Raw genomic sequence first — 22,908 nt, forward strand, 5'->3', positions numbered from 1 at the left:
TATGTTGAATATGAATATATGTTTTCTTTACTGCAATGGCAGAATTATGAACAAGTGAAAAAATACACTTATATTTAAGATACATTCTCTTAAAGAATAAGCCACAGAACAAAAGAACAAAAAAGACAAATAAAAAAAGTAAATGTATTGTGTTGTTTTAAGGATTTTTAGATAATGTTAAATGGAAAACAAGACAAAAACACTTGATAACAATAGGATATTTTGCAGTGAATGTTTTTATTAATTAAACAATAAAAATCCAAGTAGTTTTTCCCCTTTAATTCGGTGAATGTCATTTAGAGGTATTTTTAAAAGATGATTTTTTCCTCTTTAATGTTAGGAAGCACGTTTAATACAACCTTTTAAGTCGGGGCACAAGCTGAATAGTCAGTTAAGGGCTAATGATTAATCATTGCAATAATCATTGCATCTTAAATGTCATGGCATAATGTTCTCTAAATGTGGACAATCTCATGAATCCCCTAGGAGGAGTATTTAAAAGTTCAGAGATTGCAATATTCAAATGGCCGACGTCCTGTTGGGCGGCGCTAATAACTATAAACATGAAAGTTGTCTGGCTTGATGAGAACTATACATGTACCAATATTGGTGACAGTAGATTAAAATGGGAGTGCTACAGAGTCTTACACACCCATTTTAAAGGGGGAGATACAGAGCCCCCTCCACATGCCCATGAGTGAACCTTTGCCCAGCACTAATGGCCAATAACTCTGATGTGAGTGCTAAATTTCATGAAATGTCAAGTGCCTCAAAAACAAACAAATATAGGAAGAAAGGAATGATAACAATTAATGTGTTTCCATGGCAACACTATTTAAGATATATAATCCCTTGTCAATTTTAAATCAGCAGTGTCTTGACATTATTCTAAAGAATTTTGAAGCAATTCATGTAAACATAAGAGGGCTATTTCAATGCCTGTTAAAAGTGCCATACTTCCTACTGCCACTTGGTGGTGTTATGATGACTGGGACCCATAATAGCCCCAACAATTTGATCAGCCCCATTACCAAACATACAGCTGAATTTATAGCAAAAATCACACTATGCACACAGAAGATATGAGGCACTTCCTGTTTCACATTTTCAGCATAAATGTATTGCTGAGCCATGGCACAATTTAGCATCTACAATGTCTTGGCATGATGTTGCACAAATTTGGTGCCAGTCACATGAATCCCCTAGGAGGAGTATTTAAAAGTTCAGAGCTTGTGATTTTCAGAAAAACCAAAAATGTCCAACTTCCTGTTGGGCAGAGCTAATGACTATAATCATAAAAATTGTTCAGCTTTATGAGAACTATATATGTAGGTGAAAATGAGGGTGCTAAAGAGCCCCCCTTACATGCCCATTTTAAAGGTGGCACTATAGAGCCCCCCCACCCCTGCAACTTTTTGAGTGGAGTGTTGAGATCCTTTGAAAATTTGGTTCAACAATTTGGGATTCCCAGATCTCAGTTCAAGAAGTATTTGCAGCTGCGCCACCTGCTCTGTACTGTTTTTGGGAGAAGTTTACACACCCCTTAAAGTGGCAGATACTCTGGGAGTGGTGATTACTACTTTTGGAAATGGTCATGAGGCATCAATGTATTACTCCCTGCTAATTCAGAGTCTGGGTGAAGGAACTTCAACTTCTCTTAAGAGATTATGGGAGAAAGACTTGGTATTGGAGGAGAGAGTGTGGGCTACAAATCTAAATAACACCAAGTCTGCATCTAGAGATGCAATGGTGCACCTTATTCAATTCAAGATTTTGCATAGAGTCTATTGGACCCCCTCTAGATTGTATAGGCATGGTCTTAAAGACACACCCACCTGCTGGCGATGTCAATCAGAAGATGGAGACACAACCCATGTCTTTTGTTAAAATAAAAGAATTTTGGTTGAAGATTCAGCGATTTATGTGTGAGGTATTGAGCGTTCAAAGTTTATTTTGCCCGAGACAGAATTTTAGGTGATGGGGTGGTCATTAATATGGAGAATAAGCACGTAAAAAACTGGGTCCTAACTAGCGTTATGATCGGCAGACAAATAATTTTAAGGCGTTTGAATTCGACTGGTGCACCCATATTTCAGGAGTGGTGTTCGGAGATGGGCAGGGTGGCAGCTTTTGAAGAGGGAACATCTAGAAGACTGGAGAATTTAGACTTGTTTGTGAGGAAATGGGGCAAATATCTGACTATTTTGGAGGGCTCTCGGTGAGGGACAGTGGAGAGAGGTGTAGTGGATGGGTGTGATTATTATATTTTTTTTGTTTTTTTTGTTTCTTTGTCTATAATTATGTGACCACTGGGGTGTTGTATTATCTAATAATAATCCTTAGAAGAACAATAGGGCACAATAACTCATCAATATCTCATTGGCCTCAAGACGTCAGTGCAAACAGTCCACACATATGAAGACACATTCACTATGTAAAACACTACCACATTCTTTTAGCAATGCCATCATCAATTACCTCATTTCCGTGCTTCTGTAGAAATTCTATTTCCTGTTGTGTAAAGGTCGTCATGGATATGGACTTCACTCTGTGAGGGGGATTGAGGCCTCGTCTGAAGGGGGAAAGAGAGAGAGAGATATTAGACACGAGTAATGGGTTAATTAAATAAAGTGTTGTAACTTTTCATTACAAATCTGCCTGTTACACACAGATCTAGGACAAGGACAACAAAGTCAGACTGCTTGGCACCTCGCTCGGTGTATGTGTGTGTGTGTGTGTGTGTGTGTGTGTGTGTGTGTGTGTGTGCATGTGCGCAGAGAGAATGGAAGTCTGGTATGAGTGTACAATGTGGGAGAGACTGATAGTGTAAAAAGAGAGGTGAGCTCATTCTCTTTTCAAGTTATATTATAATGATTGTATAGTATAGCACACACATGAATGCCACCAAAATTACGTCATTACCAGTGGAAAACATAGGACCCAAACCAACCAGGTCTAAGTTTCCCTAAAGCATCATAACCACTGATATATATATATATTATATCTATATATATAGATAGATAGATAGATAGATAGATAGATAGATAGATAGAACTGGATCGCTGATGCAACGTTAAACTGCCAACAGGAGGTGAAGCCGCCAGAAGTGTTAAAGTGGCCATCATGGTATGCCCAACCTCTCATAAAGCGTTAATGAAAACACCACCATTTCACCATCTCCGACCTGCGGATACGACAGTTGCATTTCACCCTCTAGTGATAATCATGTTTACTGTTTAATTAGCTTGTTATTCATAATATTTGTTATGAGGGAGAAGATATACGTGGATGGCGCTGTCCGAGCATTAACCTGCCCCAGAATTCAGCTCATCAGTACAGCACAACAAATCACCAAAGAAGCAGCAAAACGGTCCATACGTTGTAATGCAAGTAGGAAAAGCTGTAATATCTGCTTGTTTAGGGTGACAATACGTCCTCACCCCCGAAAGAGACTTTAAAAAAGTCATTTCTAAATAACCTTAAATGCCAGGATTTAGTTTAATGTGTAGTCAGTTTAATTAACTGTCGTCCAGTCGAACCTGTATCAGTTTAATTTGAACCAGCTTTGCTTTGCTTGTCTCCCTCAATCTCCGAGAACAAAGCACTTTTTGATAAAAACATAAAACAAGTAACTCTGAACAAACACTTCAATGTTCACAATAAATAAATCTGAAAATGTCTGTTTGTAGCTTACCTCAATTTCAGTGAACTTGTTTACATTCAGCTGATCTGTTTGCTGATGAAGTTTATTAGAGGTGGATACTGTTTGATATACAGTAGATATACAACCATTCTGACATTAAATAAATAAATAATTTAATGTGTCTCAGAGTAAATAATCTCAGTGATCGTAACTCTAAGGAGATCATAGAAACCATTGACGCCAGTGGTCTCTATACGATCAATTTAAGCTTGTGATGCTTTTGGGAAAACAGCCCAGCTCTGAGGTGAATCACAACATTATAAAATTGAATTTGAAGCAAAGCAAGTTTTTGATATTTGGACAAACAGGTACAAGATTTTAATGAGGAAATTAACTACAATACCAAGGAGTATTGTGAATGACGAATTTAATAAAAAAAACTATTTATTTAAAGATGTTGTTTTTAAGTATAGAAAATGTATTTTTAAGTTTATTGCAAAATATTCAGATACACAAATATAAGAGTTGTTTAAGAGTGTAGGGAGACGAATTCAACTGGGTCATTTCGAGTGCGTCTTGAAAGGGGGTGGTCGCTTCTGAGCTCTTTTTAAACGGTTTGAATACCAAAAATCTCTGGAGCATTTTTTTTTGCAGGTACTTAGCTATTAAACATGATTTTTATTTAATAATGGAAATTATATAAAATAATACAAACTGATGGCTTCAACAGAACCATATACCATCAATTAGCAACCCCGGAGATCACAGTAGGTCTGTCTTTAAAGACTTATAAGTTATTGTTAAAAAACTATAGGACAGTTGCATAAGACGCCATGTTTGATTTCTGTTTTACAGAGTGTGGGCAAAACCACTTCCGGGTTCACCGGTCCAGAGACCGCTAATAATGGCATTTTATATGAGGTGTTTACAGAAAAAAGATTTAAAATGTATTGTAATGTCACAATGAAGACACTTGAAGCCGATCTCATAAACAGTGCGTTTATTAAGACTGTTCTTGGCCACAGCCACGCCATAAGGCCCAAACATACTCTACGCAAGTACGTGAACACAGACGCACCTTGAATCGCAAATTCGATTTCATGGGTCGATGCGGTGTGAAACGTGTCCGCGCTCAATTCACAACACAACAAAAGTATGCACTGCCTTCTCAGCATTGCTGCAAGGGGTGCGAAAGCGGATTTTCTTCTTTCAATCAACAACCATCATGGCAGAATCGGGCAGCAATTTGAGTTTAATCTTTTCGAATAATATATTATATACAAATTTTTGTCCCCAGTTCATTCAAAAGAACTTGTTTTTTCTCCTTGTCTCTCCCCACTCCTTATCTATCGTCTCTCTCCACTCCTTATCTATCGACTCATCACCAACATACAGTCTAAATCACAAAACTTAGGCAGCTGACTTGCTGCCTACTCAGTTAATGGTTTAACTGACAGCTGTTTTAAATTAATGGAACTCTTAAGGAAACTTGTCTCAGAACAAGCACCTTATTTTCATCCTGTCTACGTATACAGCCTCCAAAGACAGAATTTTTCTGGTTTCGGACACAGTACCAGTTTTGTGGTCATGCTTAAAAAAATCTATTGCCCTCTTGTAAGAGGTTTGTAACAGCCAGAGCAACGCAAGTGTGCACAAAATGCATGTACAATGGGACCACACGTTGGCCAAGTGCTCACGTCTGCGTACTTGCTCGAAGTATGTTTGCTGAAACATATACACTCTAATTGTTAAGAGAAGCACACTTAAAACAACGGTGAACCCTTCTGCCCACAGTATCCCCAGTGCACACATACACGAAACATTCAGCCCAACTTTTTTGGTAACAATAAGGTTCAATTCTTAAACATTAATCAAGGTTAATAAATGCTATAAAAGTATTGTTAATTGATATTTCACATTAGCTATTATATGTTGACGTACAGAACCTTATTGTAAAGTGTTAACCCCTATCTGAACACTATTTACTTCATAGCGTTGGTCAGCTCGTCGCTGCTGGTTGAGGCACACAGCAATGTAAAGTTAATGTTATCTCCTGTTGCTGATAAATCACTCTCCTTTCTTTCTTTGGTTACTTGTAAAGTTGTGACACAAATCGTGGATTGTGGCTATGACTTTTGGCCAATCAGACAGCATCTTTTGGTTGCCCGATTCCTGTTGCTGATGGCACGCTGCACAAGTGTTTGTAGCCTGCTTAGCATTGCTTATTCTTATTCTCATATGTTCGTCTTTTTATCCTTTATCATTTTACCACGTGTTTTGTTTTACCGCTTTTCTTCTGTTTCATCAGTATGTAGTTTACCTGTTGCTGCAGATGCCTACTTGAGTGTGTTTGTAGCCTGCTAGCTTTTTATTTATATATATATATGTATATATATATATATATATTTTTTTTTTAAGCATCAGCTTATATATCCGTTTTCTGCCTTTAATCATTAACATCTACCATTTTTCAGCACGCATTGGAGTTTCCCTCGTATTATTCTCTTATCGCTATTCAACCGTGTGCATTTTCCATGTGCATCCGCTTTCTATTTTTATTGCGATTAAACCGTGTGCATTTTACAGGGCGCACCATTTTTCTCCTATGTATTACACAGATTATTGTATTGATCTCAAAGCACTGCTTATCAAGAACAACCAACAACAACAAACAATTGTGTGAGGGATTTACTTCGATATCAAACCCTCACCGCTCAGGAACAAACAACAACAACAAACAATTGCGTGAGGGATTCACATCGATCTCAAACCCTCAACGCTCAGGAACTATCAACAACAACAAACAATCGCGTGAGGGATTCACATCGATCTCAAACCCCCACCGCTCAGGAACAACCAACAACAACAAACAATTGCGGTAAGTCATGGTATCCACTCATGTTATTTCTTACTGCATTGCATGTCAAATGTTAACAATAGATTCTTCCGTCAGCAGTGAGGGATTCACGTGTGATAAATGTAAGAAATTAGTCAGGCTGACGGAGAAGGTTAAGGAGTTAGAGAAACGGATCCGAACGCTAGTGGAGGTCAATGAGAAAGAGAAGCCAGTTGGTACGGTTTTGGATGCAGGCAGTACAGAGAGCAACACACACACTTTGGTTCCGGCTGTAGAGCCCCTGCAGCAGGGTGTTTGGGTGATATCTCGGCGGCATAATCACTCAGCAAAGCAACACCACTTTCACATTACTGTAAGGGTTTCCAGTTGATTCTCCCCACTCAGTGAATCCCACTGAGGATCATGTTGAAAGAGCCCTTGTTATTGGTGATTCTATTGTAATGAATGTGGAAATAGAGACTCCAGCAACTATTGTTAATATGCATTTCGGGTGCCAGAGCGTCTGAAATCAAATCAAATTTACAAGTGCTGGCTAATGCCAAATGTAGATTTTCAAAAATTATTATTTATATCGGTTTCGCCAGTCGGAGATCACTAAAGATAATGTTAATGAAGTGTGTGAATTTGCAAAAAAGAATTCAGACACCGTAATATGTTCTGGCCCCCCTCCCTGCTCATCGTGGTGACGAGGTTTATAGTAGATTAGTGTCACTGAATGGCTGGATGTCTGCATGGTGTCTGGAGAATAGAATAGGATTTATAGACAAGTGGAAGAGTTTTTGGTGCAGACCTGACCTGCTAAAGAGAGACTGACTCCATCACTCCAAGGTGCCGTTCTCCTCTAGTAATTTGGCTCATAGTCTTAATAATGAGAGTATTTGACTAACTGGGGCCCAGGTCAGGAAGCAGACAATCTGGTTAATAAGAACGTCTGCTAGCTGCCTTGAGACGTCACAGAGGTCACATAAACTACAACACATAGATACTATATCACACAGATATCATATAGAGACTGTGTCTGTTCCCTGAACTACCAAACACAATAGCCTCACTAAATCATTTATTTTTAACATTTTATTAAGGTCAACCTTGAACAAAACAAACAAATTAAAGATAAACATAATATAAATATAGGGCTACTAAACATTAGATCTCTTTCTACTAAAGCACTAATTGTAAATTAAATTATAACATATAGTTTAGATGCACTTTGTTTGACTGAAACCTGGCTTAAACCGGATGAATATATTAGTTTAAATGAATCTACTCCCCCAGGTTATTGTTGTAAACATGAGCCTCATCTGAAGTGTTGAGGAGGTGTTGCTACAATTTTAAAAAACAGTTAAGTTTTTGCCATTACTCAAGGAGGACAGCATGTCAGTTTAAGTCTTTTGAACTAATAATGCTTAATGTTACACCATCAGATATAAATAAAAAACTCTGCCCTTGCTTAAGTATCTAGATCACCCGGGCCTTATTCTGATTTCCTTGGTGAATTTGCTAATTTTTTATCAGATCTTGCAGTTACTGTAGATAGAGCTTTAATTGTTGGTGACTTCAACATTCACATAGATAATGAAAATGACACATTGGTATTAGCATTTATCGATATTCTCAACTCTCTTGGAGTCAGACAAAACTAACGGGACCAACTCATCGCTATAATCATACGCTAGATTTAATTCTGCCATATGGAACTGATGTTGATAATATAGAAATTCTGCCGCAGAGTGATGACATTTTGGATCATTACCTTGTCTCTTGAATGCTGCGATCAGCTAATGTTACTCAATCTACGCCACAATATCGTTCAGGTAGAACTATTCTTTCGACCACTAAAGATAGATCTGGAAGATTAATATTGAAGCTATCTCATACACTCAGTAAACCCCAAAGTCTAGAAGAATGTGATGAAACAACAAAAAATATAAATACAGTCATATCAAGCATTAAAGCATATCAAGCTCCCTTCGATTAAAGGAAATTTAATCGAAGGGGAAAAAAAAAAGAAAAAACCCTGCACCATGGTACAATGATCACACTCTTCTCATTGCTCACACTCAGCTCGGAAAATGAAGTGCAAGTGGAAGAATACAAAATTAGAGGTATTTCAAGGTGCATGGAAGGAAAGTGTCTGTAGCTATAGACAGGTACTAAAAGCAGCCAAAATAAGCCGCTAAAATATTCTTTGACTCTCAATGGATGTACTGTTACATCATTTTCAACAGCAAAGAACTTAGGTGTTATATTTGAATCAAATTACCAGTGTTTGTAGAACAGCATTCTTCCACCTCAGAAATAATGCTAAATAATGCCATATGTTCTCTGTTGCTGATGCCGAAAAACAAATTCATGAGTTCATGACATAAGACTAGATTATTGTAATACATTACTGGGAGGATGTCCAGCAAAATCAATAAATAAACTTCAATTGGTTCAAAATGCAGCTGCCAGAGTGCTAACGAGAACCAAGAAATATGATCATATTAGCCCCATTTAATCATCGTTACATTGGCTACCTGTTAAATTTCATATTAATTTTTAAATTCTGTTAATTACATACAAAGCTTTGAATGGTCTAGCTCTGCAGTACTTAAGTGAACTTCTACCACGCTATATTCCATCACGTTCATTACGATTGCAAAATTGTGGCCTGTTAATAGTTCCTAGAATATCAAAATCCATAAAAGTAGGTAGATCCTTTTCATATTTGGCTCCTAAACTATGGAATAGTCTCCCTAACACTTCGACATACAGACACACTCACTCAGTTTAAGTCTAGGACAAAAACTCATCTATTTAGCAAGGCATACACCTAATTTATCCTTCAACTCACAATTAGGCTGCTTTATTTATGTCTGCTGGAACCAGGAACAGTGATCATGATCTATAACTCTGCAATAAATTGAATGGCATCTATGCTAATATTATTTTATTTGTTTCCCTGTCTCAACCTCTGGACTCATATCCTGAGGTCACCAGAACCGTCTGGATCTAGCTCCACTGCTACGTGTCTACTGTGTGATGATGACTATTAGCAGCCGGTGCCAACCAAACATCACTTCGGTCTATTACGATGGACTTCAGAGGATGAACTTATGCCAACTCCAACAATAAAACATGGGATACTTCATATGCCATTGCCTGAACCTTGGACTTAGGATAGACCTCACCGATATTACCAGCCAGGTTGAACTGCGATGCACAGAACTGATCACTGCCTGCATCACGTCGGTCTAATGATGGACTACAACCTTAAAATGGAATACTTAGACTATCAATTAATTGCCAACAACATCCTTCATCAGCCAACTAACAAGGAGAATTGCATCTATGTGAACTTCTGCAGTTAATACAGGATGGACTTCAAAAGACATTAGTCATTAATCTTACAGTTCATACAAAATCTTTGTTTAAACACTGACCCTTAACACTTACTTAGTTTAATAATTTTAAACCATGACTTGCACTATACACAAGTAACATTGGCATTATATTCATGATGATAGCCCGAGGGGAACTGGCCCCCACATTGAGTCTGGTTTCTCCCAAGGTTATTTTTCTCCATTAATCAACATCTTATGGAGTTTTGTGTTCCTTGCCACAGTCGCCTTTGGCTTGCTCACTGGGGTTATAAATCCAATTATTATTGAATTAATTATTTTTAAACACAATTGTATTTATTCAAACTACACAATGATGACATATATATATATATAATATTTGTATCTTCTGTAAAGCTGTGTGTTGTGAAAGGCGCTATACAAATTAAAACGATTTGACTTATAAACACGCTCATGTTGGTCTCAACCAAGTCTCCTTTGGAAGTTTCCTCTCAAAGCAAACCCTGACACCATGATCACACAGTGTGTTCTCACTCAGTTTCAATGAGTGCTCATATGACGGGATGTAAAAATGCACACACTCCTGTAGTGAAAGCTCACAAGTGCTATCATGTACAACTAGCCAATTTGTCTATGAAGAAAATAATTGGAATTTTTACTTCTGGAACCTGACTGTTGCACTCTGTTACAAACTTTTAGCACCTTTGCTCTTTACTTTGTTGAACTAGTTCTAAAAAAGGCTTCTGTATTTGTTTGAGAATGACATCCATGAGAGAATGTGAAATATGAAATTGCTCAGCGCATCCATTTTATTACTTGGTAACTCAAATTACCAAACTCTTAAGTACTGTAGGAACTTCCAATGTGGACTTGAAGGCAGCATAACCTGATGAGAAAAAAAAAGACCATTTGAATAGGGGGAACATCTGATTATTCGATGTGCCTCGATATGAGTGTTTATTCGTCAGACATATGATCTTTGAACACTTGAACTTTGAATGCCCAAGAGCAATTTAAACACATGAGTGAGAGCTGCCCATTAGAAAGTTTGTTTCTTTCCTGTATTTACCCAGTTAATATCCTCAAATTTGCTCTCTTGGGACTTCTGAGCATATACTGCAGGACACTCTGACTCTGCTATTCTTACGCATCCATTTCATTCTTTCCATCTCCAGATGCCTTCCTTTGTCTTTCATCTAATGATGTCACACATATTAGCACCTAAACAAATAGGAACAAATGGACAAGTCCATTTGGGTAGTTAACGGAATAGTTCACATAAAAAATTTTATTCTGTCAAAATTTACTCAACCTTATATTGTTAGAAACGAGTATGACTTCCTTTCTTCAGTGGAACACAAAAGTGACTGGCAGCATTTGTTCATTTAATGAATGTAAATGTGTTCTCAGTCTGTCGATCTCCAAAATATGACTATTTCAAACACAAACTGACTAAAATGCTAAAAGTTATTCATTGATAATCTTCTCTTCTGCCAAAGCTTTGAAATGGACAACAAAAATGGCACGTCAATACATTTAATGCCAAAAGCCATGGTTATCCAGTATCACCAAAGGTTAATGCAACCATATTCAATTTGAGACTTACAGTGGAGGGAAAGGTTATCAGTATATATCAAATTAAATTAAGGTTGGTTCATCACACAAAGGTATCGTATGGCTTTAGAACACTTGGAATATTGATCTTATTACATTAGCGCCACATTTGATTTTTGCATGCATGAATATGAGACTGTGAAGGATGAAATTACAATCTCATCAATTGCAAGCACTGTATAAAGCTTTATAATGTAATAGTGTAGTTTTATTTGTCTATTGATTTTCTTGGGAATATTATATTTCAATGTTTCATCAGTGAAACAATCCAAAACACTATAAACAAAAGTACAGCCCATTGATATAGACAATAAATCTGTCCCTCACTTCCTCATTGTCATTCCAGTCAAAAATGTGCATAGCACTCATGTTAAAGTGGCTACTTTTATAGTGCACTTATGAGTCTTTAATTAGTATATGTTCTGCTGAAAATTAAGGATATTTCTAAGGATAGTTCATTAAAAAAAAAAAAAAATCTCATTTATTAACCCTCATGTAATCCCAGATGTGGAGGACTTTCTTCATCAGAACACAAATTAAGATTTTTAGAACAATATCTCAGCTCTGTAGGTCCATACAATGCAAGTGAATGGTGATCAAAATTGTAATGCATACAAGTGTATGTTAACAGTGGTTAAATCCATATCTTCAGAAGCAATATAATAGATGTCGGTGAGAAACCGATACAAATGTCCTTTTTTACTCCAAATCTCCACTTTTACTTTCTCTTTTACATCTGAAAGTCAAATGTGGTGCCTGTTTAGTTTCACTTTCACATCTGAAAGTGAAAGTGGAGATTTAGTGTAAAAAAGGATTTAAATATTGATCTGTTTCTCATCCACACCAGAGTCCCAGTCTTGCTTTTGAAGATCTGGTTTTAAACACTGGAGTCATATGGGTTACTTTGTTCATTTATGTGATTTTTGGAACTACAAAGTTCACTTGCATATAAATCTTAATTTGTGCTCTTCTGAAGAAAGAAAGTCATACACATCTGTGTATGAGGGTGAGTAAATGATGAGAGAATTAAAATTTTTGGGTGAACTATCCCCTTTACGTAACTCACCTTATGTCTGACACACATATACACACACCTGTTTCTATAAGAAACAAATTGGAGGGAGTGTTTAGAAAGTGTGCAGGTATGGAACAGACATTTAGTGCTGCTCTGACATCTCCGTGCACAGAAACATATGACAGTTCAATTGTCACCTGAGCTGCAACAGATGTTAAAATCTCTGTTCACACAAACACAACCCCTTGAAACCCCCAAAAGGCTCATGCATGCCAGCACGCCACTTCCGCTATAATGATTCTGACTTGTTTGCATGTGGGAATGTGTAGGCGTTCTGTTAAATTCTCCCCAAAACACTTTTGCATCTCTGGGGATAACACCTGTAACTACTGCTGCATTATACTGTGAGTGTCTGTGAGTGTTTATCCCCATGGCGATGTGAGGCATTCAGAGTCTAATTCTGAAGGGCACGAACAGAGAGGCCTTGGTAAGATTAGACCGATGCTAAATTATTTACATGGCCTACAGCAGGCCATAGGCACAGGGTTGGGAGTGTGTAAGTGGCACTCAAGGACCGTCAGGCCTCGCTAACTGTTAAAACTTCCTGAAGCCGAAAGTCTTACAAAAAATTGTAACATTTATATGAACGTATAATTAACTAATACTATATTTGCTCAAGACTAAGGCAGAAGGTAAGGGACAGAAAGCCTTAGTCACCATTTTTCGTTGTATGAAAAAAAAAGAGGCAATGAAAGAGAATGGTGACTGAGGCAGTCAGTTCTTAACATTCTACCTAACATTTCCATTTGTGTTCCACAGAAGAAAGAAACTCAAACGGGTTGAAGCCCTACATGAGGGTCAATAAATTGTAAGAGTATGTTTTTTTAATATTTATTTAATAAAGTTCAATCTCTTCCCAGGATGAAATGGCATGTGCCTCGACAACAATGTGTGATGTAAAACTGATCAAAGTTAAGAAAAGACCTACAGTGGTTGACAGTGCACTCCGGAAACAGAGGGTAACAAAAGAATTAGAGATGGTGAGAGAGAGGGAGTCAGAAAGAGATATTGTGATAGTGAATGAGTAAAGAGAGATGAATGTAGTAAGCAAGAGAGAGACAGTGAGATTGAGTTTGTGAGTAAGACAGGGTAACTGGGAGACAGAAGCACCCACCCTGTGCTGGAATGTGTTTACCCAGACCCTGCTATAAAACCAACAGGAAAGTGTATGTGGATGACTTTACTTAACCCTCAATCCCTCCTCAGGTAGCTTTTCTCTCTCATAGACCAGATCATCAGTGTTCCTTCTCAGAGATTCAAAAGAAATACAGTTCAGGCTTAGAGTTTGGATGAATGGTTGACTGATTTGGGTTTTCCTGTGGCCTATAATGAGCCTGTTTACCTGTACACCAATATGCTAATCACTCCCAAAAATCATCTTATTTAAAAAATCAGACAAAAGTAAGAAAACTGTGTTTACATGAGATTTGAAATAATCTTGTTATCCTCTGCATTTGATGTCAAACCATGAAGAGGCATGCACACAACTCAAGCGCACATTGGATAATCAGTAAGAACGCTGGTGAGGGTGTTCACATGCTATGCAAAATCAGGGTAATGGGCAAAAATCTACTTGTGTCAATCGGTTTATTCTTACACCGATTAAGTAACACAGTTTAATGCATTTGTGACTACTAGAGGTAGACTGATATATCGGCTTTTACAGATGAATCGGTGCCGATAGTTGCTTTTTGAAACTCTCGTTATCAGCAAAAATCTTTGGCGATAGTTGCCGATAGTTATTCATCATTTTGACATTTCAAAATAAGAGTCCTCATTGTGTTTCAGGCTTGTTTATACTTAAAGTCCTGTGCTACGCACCAAATTTTCTGGTTATATTTGGGATTTTGGTTGAACAATAAGCTGCATCTAAGATAATATTCACTCAAGACTCTTTGTCTGTGTCATCACAGTAAGAAAAGAACAAGACATTTGTTTTACATTTTAAATCAGTTTGGAAACAATTTGCCGAATAATCGGTTATAGCCTTTCCCACCAACTTAGTTATCAGTATCAGCTAAATCCACTAATCGGTCAACTTCTAGTGACCACACACGTTATCGGCTTATTAAGCATATCTGGTGTAAGAGCATTCTTGTAAACATGCACAATGATATCCATAGAAAAGTGAAAGCAATGTTATAGCGATTAGGGATGCAAAACTACCAATTTTCATAATCGACTATTGGACAGTATACAGTCAGTGTATAATAAGGAACATAATGTATAGGCTCCGTTATGTTCACGTGACCCCAATCAGACATGTTTCGGAGGGATATACAGATGCTATAAATCACACAAGAATGTGATTCATTTGAGAATTGCATCTACCATTAAAACCACCACCATTAAAAATATGAATATTCAGTTGATTATTCGACCACCATAACACATCCCTTATATAGGGTGAATTGAGGGCACTTTTTGACAGAGGTGACAAATTCTCCCAAAATAAAACTATTTAATGAGCAAAGAAAACATTACAATTAAAAGAAACACTTACATTACACAATATTTAGTCACAAAAAACTTGAAATACTTATTTTGAAAGTGTGACAAGGCAAGGTTGGACCACTACTGTTACAACAAATGTACCAACACAGCAAAAAAATTTAACTGTAATCATTGCATCAAATCTCAAGCTCAGATTTCTGTCCTACAGTGATTTTAAACTCCTGAGAGTGTATTTTAAAAATGTGAGTGGAATGATGGATTTTCACACATACAGTCAAGACAAAAACTCTTGACAAGCTCTGAAGTGAGAGGACAATGTGTTCCTCCCTTTCCAACTGTTTCCACTTCCTGTTGCACATGCAGACCACGTGCTGATGTAGCAAATCCTTTACATAGGCTTCCTGTTTAAAGACATATTTATTCTCATCATTAAATTATTAAGTTGAAACAACAATCAATTTAAATAGCAAATCTGAGGTAAAGGTATAGTTCAACCAAAAATAAAAAATCTCTAATTACTAACCCTCATGATATCCCAGGTGTGTCTGACTTTCTTTCTTCACCAGAACACATGTGAAGAAAAATAGAAAATATCTTGGCTCAGTAGGTCTTTTAAATTCAAGTGAATGGCGATTTCCAAAAATCACAGACAGTCAGCATAAACTTCATCCATATGACACCAGCTGTTAAATGTATGTCTTCTACAGTGGCACAATTGCTTTTGGTGTGGAAAAATATAAATATTTAAGTACTTTAATATTTAACTCCAAATCATGCTTCTGGTCGGCAGCGGTTTGTGCACAATGTAATTTGAAACAGGCAAGAACTGACACACGTGCATCGCAGCCAAAAGAGCAGCACTGTTTACAAATGAGGAACACAGTACAGTAGCTTGTTTGGTTTTTAGAGATGCACTCATTGCAATTTTCTTGGCCGATTCCAATATTTGTTTTTTTTGTAAGTGTGACCTGCCATTACTGATTTTTGTCGATTCTGATTTTCTTTCAAAGAACTGTAATTGACAGCATATACAAACAAAAATCTACTTTTCTTCAATGCAAAATTTTATTTTAATAATAAAATGTATTATTTAACTACAATTTCCCCCCAAACTGCACTAAGTTACAGGATCTATTCTCACTTAAACAACTCTCAAAATAAAGTGCTCTGTGACTGGAAAGAGATAGTTAATTGTTATTTCTGAAAATGAGTTGCTTTATATAACAAAACAGATGTCATTTTCCCCGATATATAAATTGAACTTTTTCTCTTTTCTACTATTCTCACAAAAGTCCAAAGATTACAAGCCTATGAATAAAATTTAAGTGTACAATACGCTCAACATTGACATTAAGCTTACGTTAGATGTCTAAATATCAGTTGTAAAACTGATTGCTGCTTCGGGATCGTTTGTAACAGGCTGCGTGTGTGACATGACACGAGATTAAACAACTCGGGCAACACGACGTCGGAAAAGTATCGCCTTCTCGGTATTGTGTATTTTGGGATGAGGAAATGTATCAGATTTCTGAAGCCTCTGTGCTAATCTATGGAGAACGGCTGGTCATCCAGGGCCATGAATTCCATAATTTTCCTCGTAATTGATTTGGTCTTTTCGCTGCTCATACCACGGAAAGATAGGAGGCTGCTGACTTGTGGCCGGCTCTGAGCTCTGGCTAGCTTTAGCCGCTTTACCTTTTTTTAGCTTCTTCACACTGGGCATTTTCAGTTGGGTAATGGTGTTTTAAATGTATAATTAGGTTTGTTGTTCAGAAAGTTTTTGTGGTGGTTCCCCCACGGTTTACTTTAGCCTTACAATTATTACAAATTGCAAACTTTGTGTCTTCTTCACTCAGTGAAAAACTCCCACGCCAACGACATGTTTCCATGCAGCTGTGAGCGTGGCTGTGACGTTATTGCCTGCGCCGCTGGAAACAAAATGGACCAGCTCGGAATCAGAAAGACATGAGACTGACCGGCCTGTCACCGGTCCGGGGATTGCAGAAAATCAGCTGATTCCGGTCCCTGGCCGGTCGATCAGTGCATCTCTATTGATTATGGTTTAGATCTGTTATTATCCGTTTCTTTACTCACAATGGTGAATTTTTGTGCTTATCCTGGATGTCTCAACTGAGTGGAGAACACGAGATTACCTTGGTATTCATGGCAACACGAACACGTCACACGAGAGACCACTTGTACTCTACCTTCACCTGAAGCATTGGATTATAGTAAAAAATAACTTTTTCGCACCAAATTGGCAGGTCACACTTACAAAAAACGTAAATTGGAATTGGCCAAGAAACCTGCAATCGGTGCATCTCTAATTCCAAATCAAACAAGCTACTGTACTGTGTTCCTCATTTGTAAACAGTGCTGCTCTTTTGGCTGTGATGCACGTGCGTCAGTTCTTGCCTGTTTTCAAATTACATCATGCACAAACCGCTGCCGACCGGAAGCATGATTTGGAGTTAAATATTAAAGTACTTAAATATTTATATTTTTCCACACCAAAAGCAATTGTGCCACTGTAGAAGACATACATTTAACAGCTGGTGTCATATGGATGAAGTTTATGCTGACTGTCTGTGATTTTTGGAAATCGCCATTCACTTGAATTTAAAAGACCTACTGAGCCAAGATATTTTCTATTTTTCTTCACATGTGTTCTGGTGAAGAAAGAAAGTCAGACACACCTGGGATACCATAAGGGTGAAAAACATTATGCTAGAATTTTCATTTTTGGGTGAACTATCCCTGTAAGTCTACTTGCATTTATTTACCTTATCACCAAGTTGAGTGAACTTAATTACAAATGTTTTGGAGATGCCATTACTCAATTCAATTGAGGGGAAGAGTTTACTCTATAAACTGAGTAGAGACAACTTATGTTTTTCACTGTGCTGAACAGAATCAGAATTCAACCCATCATCTGGCTAAGCAGAATCTGTTCATTCAGTTCTTCATTAAAAGGATTAAAACAAGGAATCATTGGCACACTTCTGAATCCACACAAGGCCTGAGGATCATCTCCCCAAGCAAATGACCTAATTAGAAAAAAGAAAACAATTCTGTTTGGCACCCCATAGCACATACTTTAAAGGCTTAGCACACATGCACCGAAAACCACTGATCCATTCACTTTTTTTCATAAACTAAACACAAGAGTGTTCCTATATTACATTTTGATAGTGAAAATGAGAAGCCAAGTATAAACCGTGTATAAAAGAAACTGTAAAATACATAAGAGCGCATTCTCAATAGTATTAAATGCGTCATGAAATACAAATTTTCCTTGATCTTTTTACATATAACAGGTCATTGTACTATAAAAACACATGGTAATTTTCAGAACTGAAAACTTCCTCCTTTACAGAAAAAGAGCATTTATTTAAAACAAGGTTTAGAAATGGGCCGTTTGGAATTTGTGGAACTTGCGATGTCAAAAGGACCAAATACATCTGCCTCTTCAGTAACATATCAACACCTATTTTTCATCATTGCACACTTGGCCCCACCCACTGGAGCTCAGACAGTTAGTCACAGGTGAAGAGGAGAGAGATGGGACTGTCATGGTAGATTCATCCAAAGAAGACTTGCACAGGACACCTTCATGTGCCTATCAGGATTTAAATGTTTTTCTACATAAACCTTTTAGAAGGCACAATGTCAAGTTATAACTCCCATTCGGTTTCATCTTGCTGTTTGCTCTTTTGCTGTTGTGCTGCTTTGAAATTTTTAAGAGCGGTACTAACACAATTTTGAAAAACGCATCTCATTCTGCTTCTCCCATGACTGAGAAACACATGCAGTCCTGTGTGTAAACAAACACGGAAAATGAGTGCGATGTCACTCCTGTGAAGACCAGGCTCTCTGCTTTGGCCTGTTGAAGCTGGTTAAAGCACACCAACATCAACGTGGATTGAATTATGCTTGCTTGTTCAGAACATTTCAGCATGGATTGCTTGTGAATCTGTCACTGTACAATTCAAGTTTTGCTAAGGAACTGCTATAGAAAGATGGGGCAGTTAAAACACTATTGGACTGCAAAAACATAAGTATTCATTCGTGAATATTTCATATGTCATGACTGTGTGATAGTTTATGGTGCTGCTTGAGTGAACATTTTAATATATTCAGATGACATGCGTTAGGTGTACGTTATGTGTTAACCCTGAAATTTAGTTTTATAATGTTGTGAGAGAGTTTATTAAGTTTAGATTGTGTATCAAATATGGCGGTATTTGAGTGGCTGCATGAAGTTAGCCAATCATAAAAGTGGGTGTTAACATTGAGGTCTTGAAGGGCCAGAGAGCTTGAAATTGAGTGTTTCAGACAGAGGGCCAGAGACAGGGTGGAAAAAATATACATTACTAAATTATGACTGTTTTTCCACATTCCAGATTGTATCATGCCCAGCCAACTGCATTGCCTTTCAAAGTATACTTTTCTGACCGCAAGCAAATTAAGAATGTGTTCAACTGCTTTGTAATACTCTTTTAGTACAGTTAATGGCGATCCGCACAGACAAGGACTGCGTCTGCAGGTTGAGACATTCTGTGCAGCTTGCGATCAAGGATTGTGCTGATGATGCGAAGCAGACCACTGAAGTATACTTTTGCCTTTACAGTGCTAACAAATAACATTTCTGCTACTGAATTTTTTGAAAGCTTTGTATGAATTTGAGTGCATGGATGGATGTTGCCCAAAATGTCCTTTCTTGAATAAAATTTGTTAAAATTACAGGAATAATCCCTTTTCATATTCTTCCACCACTTTTATTATTAGCTCAAGAGATGCCAGTAATTTCCTACCCACCAATAACAAAACTGTTACAGCCAGCCAAAGTGTACTGTCGCAGCAGTACCAGAGATGCAAAGTTCTGTAAGTGGAAAATAGTAGCACCTGACCAGTAAAAAGATTAACTGGGTAGCGCAGCAAGGCAGTATTTTCTTTTCATGATCAGGTACTGCTAGGTGCTCACCTAAGGAAGCATCAATTATCGACTGAAATATTCAACATCCAAACTTTATCAAAAATAACTAACTAAAAAACATCTCAATAAATATTTAATCATTTGTATTTATTTTGAAATATTTGCAATTCATTTGATATTTGTATTCAGAACAACTTTGGATTTCAATTAAATTACTGTTGTATGGAAAAGTATTTAAAATACAGACATAATCTATTGCATTGGTATACACAAACATTGGTACAATTTGCATCATTACCAACTTTTAACATTTCCAACTTAAAAGTATTTTATAAATAATTAATAATAATAAAAAAGATATGAAGCAAAACAGCAAATGGAAGATTGTGCTTAACAATAAAGTTCGCAAAAAGTGTCTCTGCCTTAATCACTGCATTATCTTTGCCTGTACTCACTACAAATTCATGCATAGATTTACGATTTCCAATAGACTTTGCAAATTGTTGATTTTTTTTTTGTACCTACTTGAACGATGCAATCGTGACATCCACCGTGTTTCACTGAGAAGTCAGTCCGGCAATATTCACAGTAGGCATGCGAGTCTGAGATTTGACTTGTTTTAATAAAAGGCCATCCTGTAGTGTATTCCTGTCTAAATTTCTGACAGGATTGTTGACTTCTTTTAGACAGAGAAGAGTAGGAATTTTTTTTTTATACCTGGCTTGTGATGAAACCTGAAAAATTGTATAAGCCAACATTTGCGTGGCAGTTCCTCTAGGACCCCTAAGCAACCTGGCTCACCGCTACTAGTATGTTACTAAAATGCCAGTGAAATATATTAAGAATAATATGTATAAATAGACAGGAAATCACACACGCATTAGCCTGTTGAAATAATTGTTTGTATGTATTTTTATAGGCTATACGTATACAGCATCTCACAAAAGTGAGTACACCCCTCACATTTTTGTAAATATTTGATTTTATCTTTTCATGTGACAACAGTGAAGAAATGACACTTTGCTGCAATGTAAAGTAGTGAGTGTACAGCTTGTATAAGTGTAAATTTGATGTCCCCTCAAAATAACTCAACAAACAGCCATTCATGTCTAAACCGCTGGCAACAAAAGTGAGTACACCAAAGAGTCATTTCTTCAGTGTTGTCACATGAAAAGATATAATCAAATATTTACAAAAATGTATTCACTTTTGTGAGATACTGTATATATTATAAAAAAAAATTTTTTTTAAATCACCATAGTATCAAACTCTTCGTCATAGCATAGTATTTTACTCTCCAAATAGTAGCTGCTAGGGTTGTGCCGATGGACGATATCATCGTCCATCGTGATGGCTGACCAACATCACGATGTAGAGCCACCATCGTGATGCCACGCCCCCTTTTGCGAGTCTTGCTAGTGTGACTCACTAATCCTAGTCTCTTCTATAGTTAACCTAAAAACTTTGCAGGGATTGCTCTGTAAATTAAATTGAGACTATAACTAATGCATATATGCTATTTTAAATATTGTAGTATATGCCAGAGACGTGACATGTTAGTCTGTGAAAATACCGTGTCAGGCAGGCTACACAAATATTGATCTTGACATTGTTAGCTTCTTGTCTTTTTTTTACATGTCTTACACTGTACATTTAGATTAAAATATTTTATGTTGTAGGCTACAAGAAAATAGCCTTTATTAATTAATTATTAGTAGTTGTAGTGTCTCAGAAAATCCTGCTCATTGTCACATAGCTCTTGTATACACTGAAGCGGCAGTTTAAGATAAACCCAGACCAGCTGAACGTCAAATAACTTTTGTCTGGTTAATACTTTTAAAGAAAAATTTCCTTGGCCATAAATCCATAATGTCAAATCAAATGAAAGAAACAAGGTGAATATGAATAACACACATTTATTAAAACATAGAAGAAAAACAAATAAAACAAGAAAACGGGAACAACACTCAGACCGAAACTCGGCATTAACATTTCACTTATAATTAGCAGCACAATTAACTTCAGCACAGGCTACAAAATAAATTATGTTATTGAAATATTGTAAAGTGGTCATATACACAAATGAACGTTTAAAAAATAATATGCAAAATCGAATAGCTCCGCAACGGATGGCGAAAAATGCGTAAAGATGTCTAATATCTTTCACCATAGACCATGTTTAAATTTCGATGTTTCTGGCCAGAAATACCAACATATTCACTTTATCTGGTTTTAATAAGCTGCGGATTGGAGTAACTACACTACCCGCTGTGCTGAAGACCCGCTCTGATGGAGTACTGGTAGCACATATGCACAGATATTTCCGTGCTAATCTTGCCATGAACGGAAACCTTTTGTCGTTCGTTTTCCACCAAGTCAGCGGGTCCTCTTCCCCATCAATGGCCATTTCTGCCTCGACCTTTTGCTCATCAGTGAGTAAAATAACGAAATTATAGTTTTTAAGTGGAAAATAGTATTTATGTAAAGAGATATATTAAAATAAAAAGTGCACAACTCTTCTTAAGTGAAAGCTAAAAAATAAATGCTTCACGTGTCGTGCAACCTACTGATAAAGTGCCAATGAGTCATTAGTTGGGTTAGTAAAATAACGAAATTATAATTTTTCATATAATTTTGGAAAATTATATGAAATTATATAATCCCCCCCGCCCCGCCCCACCGACGATATCATCGTGCATCGCGATGTTTTACTGTCAACATCGTCAACTGCCAATTTAGGGGACATCGCCCAACCCTAGTAGCTGCTATGGCAAAATCTTATCACTTGGCATCTCTGCAGTACTTCTGGTTTGGTTGTAAGAAGACTCCCCCGCTTTAGCTGTCTGACATCTGGTGTGTACGCCCCAGTGCCGGGAGCAGACATCTCTGGTGATGTTCAAGTCATATCAGGAGCTTGTACTTAGAAAAGAACTCAATTATCTCTTCTCATGCAGTTTACAACAGTGGATTGACAACTACAGAACA

General features: G+C 37.1%; 1 protein-coding gene across 8 annotated transcripts in view; it reads right to left on the reverse strand.

The window, feature by feature from the left end:
* Positions 1-22,908, reverse strand: part of LOC127631624 (arf-GAP domain and FG repeat-containing protein 1-like) — a 48,679-nt gene that overhangs the window by 23,002 nt on the left and 2,769 nt on the right. For all 8 annotated transcript variants that reach the window (XM_052109887.1, XM_052109890.1, XM_052109886.1 and 5 more), the window contains exon 2: positions 2,479-2,572. In XM_052109887.1, coding sequence (XP_051965847.1) covers positions 2,479-2,572 — 94 coding nt within the window. The remainder of the gene's footprint in view (positions 1-2,478; positions 2,573-22,908) is intronic.

The sequence above is a fragment of the Xyrauchen texanus genome, chromosome 38 (genome assembly GCF_025860055.1).
Source record: "Xyrauchen texanus isolate HMW12.3.18 chromosome 38, RBS_HiC_50CHRs, whole genome shotgun sequence".
In the NCBI taxonomy this organism is placed as follows: Eukaryota; Metazoa; Chordata; class Actinopteri; order Cypriniformes; family Catostomidae; genus Xyrauchen; species Xyrauchen texanus.